This window comes from Equus quagga, chromosome 11 (assembly GCF_021613505.1).
Source record: "Equus quagga isolate Etosha38 chromosome 11, UCLA_HA_Equagga_1.0, whole genome shotgun sequence".
Taxonomy (NCBI): domain Eukaryota; kingdom Metazoa; phylum Chordata; class Mammalia; order Perissodactyla; family Equidae; genus Equus; species Equus quagga.
This window is the reverse complement of record NC_060277.1, coordinates 78,235,521-78,241,384: the sequence shown is the minus strand read 5'-3', so window position 1 is coordinate 78,241,384 and position 5,864 is coordinate 78,235,521. Positions and strand designations below refer to the sequence as shown.

The 5,864-nt window shown below is 45.2% G+C and overlaps 1 protein-coding gene across 1 annotated transcript; it reads right to left on the bottom strand.

The window, feature by feature from the left end:
* Positions 1-929: 929 nt before the first annotated feature.
* On the bottom strand, positions 930-2,910 carry LOC124247504 (C-C motif chemokine 7-like). Its single transcript, XM_046676856.1, has 3 exons — positions 2,789-2,910; positions 1,899-2,016; positions 930-1,479 (listed from the first exon to the last, which is right to left on the bottom strand). Exons 1-3 carry the CDS (start codon positions 2,862-2,864, stop codon positions 1,374-1,376), a joined length of 300 nt encoding a protein of 99 aa, XP_046532812.1. The 5' UTR covers positions 2,865-2,910; the 3' UTR covers positions 930-1,373.
* Between the last annotated feature and the right edge of the window lie 2,954 nt (positions 2,911-5,864).

Below are 5,864 nucleotides of genomic sequence, written 5' to 3'. Positions count from 1 at the left end.
CTGGTCGGCCTCCAGCTGTTCTCCACTGCAATTTGAGATTACACCCCTTGGCAGTAAATGGTCACCAATAAATTGTCTGCTTGGCACTAAGGAGCCTGATTTCTCCTGACACTTTGAGATTTCTCCTTGGGGCTTTGATGCAAATCATCTGTCTCCAAGAAGCTCAGCTTGAAGTTATCAAGGGTTTGTCAGTATCCTGCCTTGGCTGCAGGGTCCTCACCCTCCTTGTTCTTCCTCAGCTTGCTGAGATAGAAATTTTTAAGATATGGGGTTCTCAGTGGATGTGGAAGGGAACATGTAAGGTCATCTGTCAGTCCCCTCCCTGATTTCTCAATGCAAGTGATGTTTGTATTATTTTGGATTCAAGGACTGATTAGAAGGGGAAAACCAGCCAGCCACAAAGCTGATGCAATAGACGAGAGGGGGAGAAGCGGGGGAGGGCGTCGGCGGTGGGGGGAGGGACGCCGGTGGGGGGAGGGACGCCACGGGTGGAGGGGGGAGCTCTTTCGGGTAGAGTTGGGATGGTGAGAAAAGGAATGACTTTGAAAAGAAAGAAGGTATTTGAACAAATGGCTGAAGCTGCTGTCAGGTCTGGAGATGTGTAGCTGGCTACGTCTGGCTCCAACCTGCCTCACTCTCCTTGACACGCAGGTGAGCGCAGCCTGGAGGCAAGCCCAGCGCCCATCCTTATACTCACACCTCCAGAACCCAAGCCCTACCTCCCAAAATCACGCCTTCTTCCCCAGTTACTGCCAGCTTTGTCTTTATCCTTTAAAAAGCCATCAAAGTCTGGTTACACAACTCTACGAATATCCTAAGAACTACTGAATTGTATACTTTAGGTGAATTGTATGGTATGTGAATTATACCTCAAATAAAGCTATTATTTTACAAATGAAAAAAAAAACGCCATCAAAGTCAACTTTTATCCAAAAACATATTTTATGTGAAATCCCAAGAGACATACACATAAAAATATTCAATTATATAATAACATTATGGTTTCATAAGCACATCACCTCCTAAAAACCCAAACAAAAAATCTTTGCATTGTCTTGTGCAAGGAGCTTCGTAACGCCACAGTGAGGTAGAGAGGAGAGGAGCAGCCTGTAGTTTTCAGAGGACTGAGGGGGACGTTGTGTCCCAGGCTTTACATTTAAAACCCAGCCAAATCCATGGCACATTAAATTAAAATATTAATAACTTAAAAAAAAGATAAGGCAGTACTTAAAAACTATAATTCACATTATTCCACAAAACTCACATTCCTTAGAATTATAAGAAGATAATCTCAGAGTGCATCTTGGAAAGGGTAGGAATATAAATTAGTTGTTTCTCAGGTACTAGCTTGGCTTCAGTTCAGGCGTGAGCAATTAAAGCTTTGGAGTTTGGGTTTTCTTGTCCAGGTAGTTTGTGAAATCCTGGACCCACTTTTGCTTGGGGTCGGCACAGACCTGTTTGGCCAGTTTGGTCTTGAAGCTGTAAGGGAGAGAAGGCACAGTGAGAGGCAGCACTCTGAGGATTCGACCTGGGAGCATAACCTATTCTATGGGAAATTGGCCCGGCCCATTAGGCTCATTAGGTAGCGCTGGCCCAGGGATGGAGAAGAAAGAAGGGACTTCAGGGAGGACAGCTGCTTTTGCTGGCCGAGGTGAAGCCGTGTTGGCTCCTGGATGAAGCACCTGAGATCTGAACCAATGGCTAGACAGGGAACTGGGAGCAGCAAGTCTCTCTTTTCATGAGTTCAATTTTCCCATTGGAAAATTTCTGGAATTGGATTAGAGAGGGTCTAAGCACCTGAAGGTTTAATTCTAACTCAATTTGATAATAACCCTATCACTGCCCGGGAGAAGAACTCAGAACTGAGGGATGAGTCTGGGTGGTCAGGGGCCACTCACATCACAGCTTCCTGGGGACAGTAGCTGCTGGTGACTCTTCTGTAGCTCTCCAGCTTCTGGATGGGGATCTTCTTATTGATGAATCTGTAGCAGCAGGTCGTTGAGGTATTAATTCCATCTACAATGAAACAACAACAAAAGGCTGTTTAGAATGTGTGCTGGGGCTTTCTATTTATGAAGGAGCAAGCAGGAGGAAGGAGAAGTCAATGGGAAAGAAGGCCACCCACCCCAAGTCCAGTGTCACTATCCTTTGAGACATGCCTTAAACTCTCTGTCTCACTTGCATGGAGTGTAAAATGGAAAGGCACCATCATTAATTGAGGAGGAATGGAAGACAACTCTGGGTGTTGCTGGGAGAGGCTAGTGGAATAATTCCATTTCTTGGGGCAAGGGGACTCTAGCTATGGGTCCCTCATTCGACTGCAAGTAATCATTTCCATCATGACTTTCCCTGATACCCATTGCCTCTGCAGAGCTGTGTCTCTGGAAGCTGGACTGAATGAAGCACAGCCCAGGTTCTGGGTCTCCTGCTCTGCACTCCCCCATATCTGGAAATACCCTGCACACCCACCACCAGAGGCCCCCCCTCTTGATCACCCCAGTCCCTAAACACTGTTGAAGGGAGCCAGGGCAGTAACTGCACTGAGGCTGTGTTTACAGAGCTGGAGTCCGGGGAGGAGCTGGATTTGGCGTCCACAGCTGGAATTCTCGCCCAGACTCTGGCCAGGAGCAGCTGTGTGATCAGCCTCACCCCTTATCCTTCTCTGACCTTCCCGATCTTAAAAAGGCAGTTGTTAAGAGTGAGACCGTGGGTACCCTTCTACTCTGATGGCCCGTGATAAGCCAGAGATGGGGCGATGTGCTTCAGAGGGAAGGAGACGGGGGCTTACCTGGCTGAGCCAGCACCTGGGTGCTGAAGGTGGCCGCGGTGAGCAGCAGGCACAGGAGGGCTGCGGAGACCTTCATGCTGGAGGGTGAGGATGTGAGCTTCAGCGTGAGAGCTGTTGGTTTCTGGGCTGGTCTCAGCCTCTCTGCTTCTCTGGCTGCTCTGCCTGCCTTTTATAGGAGCAGACAGGAAAAGGGAAAAATTCAGTAGGGGAGAGTCCCTTGTTCTTCTGAATGAATCACAGGATGTAGTAATAAACCTGCTGAGCCATCACCCTGCCCTGAGAAGGATGTTAGGAAATGAAAGAGAAAAGTGTAAGTTGGTGTGGGCTGGTTTTCCATCCGAGGTCAGAATCGCCAGTGAGGCGGGGGCTGTGCCCACAGAAACCACCGCATGTGATCTATGGCTGTTATTAAGGGTTCTGCCTTTTTGAAATGAAACACTTTCTGTAGTAAAAGGATACCAAGATCAAGGAGATGCAAGAGATTTTCCCAGTTTCCCTTTCAGCATCCCCAGGGCCCTGGGGTCCAGAAAGAGGCTCCCCCCAAAACTTTGGCTGGGCTCTAAAATGGACTAAAAAATCTTTCACTGCTTCAAATCCTGCTGATTTTTCCAACACCCAGAGAGAAATAGGATAATAGCACATTAGCAAAATAGAATTCAGTATTCTTAGAAGAATAATACCTAAAATTGTAGTGTCTATTCTATTACTGTGTAACAACCCATGTGAAAACAGTGACTTAAGACAATGACAGTCATCGGTTTCGCTCTTGAATGCAGGGGTTGACTGGCCTCAGCAAGGCAATTCTCACTCAGGGATCTTTTACATCTTCACGTTTGGGTGATGGCTAGGATTGAGGTTGATACCGGCTCAACACAAGGTTGACATGAGGGAAGCCATATTGTAGAAAAGAAATCATGTTGTAACTTTGCATGACCTCTAACGTACTAACCCTGCTGGATGTGCGCCCTCCAGGAGGTCCACCTGCTCTGCAGATTGTACGGCCCCTGCTTTTGCATATACCTGCCAGGTGTGATAAGATGATAACTTCGTTCTTTTGAGTTCCTTGGGAATGTGATGATGCCTGGACACAGAGTCTATGCTGTAGCCACCATCAATGACAACTGAAAGACCTGGTGTGGCGATTCCTAGTCTGCAACCCCAGAGGGTCAACATTCTTAACTCCCTCCGCTATAACCCACTGGCCTATGGAACTGCTTCAAGATTCTATGCCTCATTTAAGAAGGTTCTTTAGGATACTAGTCCTGCAATCTTCTGATTTGCTAGCTTATTGCTTAATAAAATGCCCTTTCTCTGCCGCCATCTTGCCTCTTGGCCATTGGCTTTTGTCTTGCGGCGAGCAGATAACGCCCTTTGTATGGTAACAGGGTCATCTCAAGGGCTTCACTCACTCTCCGTTGTCTGGGCTGAGGACTTAAACAGCTGGGAGTTGGACCAGATGGAAGCGTATCTCTCTCTCTCCCTTCCTCTCTCTCTGTCTCTCATCTCTCCAGTGGTCTGTCCACATGGCTGGATGTTTCATATGATGGTTTAAGGCTCCCAGGTGCAAGGCTAGGGAATGTAGACACCATCTCTTAATGCAAGGGGTATAAAAGAATTTGCAGACATGTTTTAAAATCACTATCTGTTTCATAGGCTATCAGAACTGCAAGGCATGTGAAGATTGTGGCATGCCATGCTTTTCAAAATATCTGATTATCTAGGAAAATATTATTCCAAGTAAAAGAATATAGGGAAGCCAAATTTATGAACAAAATCTAAGTGGACTTACACAGTTTGACGCAGAGGCCGGAGTCTCCACATCGTACTCCCCACACAAATCTGAGGGATCCAAAGGATAGATTTTGAAAACCAGAAGTCCAGTTACCCATCTCAAAGTATCTTCCTTTACACACATACATTACAAGATCATCAACTAATTGCTGGTGATAGTGATGAAAAGGGGTTTGACAAGAGGCCCTGCATGGCCCTTCAAACCTATAATTGGATTGCCCACAATAGACGTGGGATGTGAGGGAGGAAAATTCTTCAGTGGGAGAGATAAGGGCATTATACAACCTGGAACACTGACTTGAAGCAATTCAAGGCTTTTATTCTGCCTTTAGATTTATATCAAGTTTATTTTTACCTCTGTGACTTTGCTCATGCTACTATCTCCATTAGCTCTTTTTCAAATTTCTATTACTCGCAGTTCCAGAAATTGGTGGAGATTCAATCTACATCCTATCTCCTTATCCATGGAGTCTTCTCTGCCCACTCTCATGTAACCCATCCCAATAGCTTATTTTCTAATCCGGTGTGTATATTCCATCTACTTGGTGCTTCTAAGACGCAGAACTCTCTCCCTTGGCTTTTTCTGTTCCAGGAGACAGCTGTCATGGATAACCTACTGATGATCCACAAACCTGGGGCAGGGTACAGGGGTCCTGCCCAGAGAATAACTTCCCTGGATGTGTCTGTTCACCTGTTCAGCAGGTCAAGGAAGTACTGATGAGCTCCAGTTCATCCAACCTCTCTCCTTCATAAAATCTCAAGTGAAGTCCCCCAGGATGTCTCTGCCTAAGACCCCAGGGAAAAATGCCAGCTTGTGTTCACTATGGAAAAGTCTGTGCTTGACATCCATAGGAGCTTGGAATGGAATAAATAAGAGACTGTTAGTTTTGTGACAGAATTTTGTAAAAACACTTTGTAAGGATTTAAAATCAATGTCAGTTGATTTTAGAAAATATGGCAAAATTGAAAACACACAAGAAAAGGACAAAATCCTTCTACATTGTTGGCACCCAAAGGCAGAAATGGTTAATTTATTTTCAGAGTTTAAAAACGTATTTTTAACCCTTTATCATTATAAAATATCCTTCTTTGTCTCTAGTAACAATTTTTGTCTTAAAATCTATTTGTTAGACAATAGTATAGCCACTAATGCTCTTTTGGTTAATGTTTGCATGATGTGTCTTTTCCTACCTTTTTACTTTCAAATTCTTTGAGCTTTTGAACCTACGTTGTGTTTCTAGTAGCCAGCATATAGTTGATTGATTTTTAAAATCCATTCACCCAA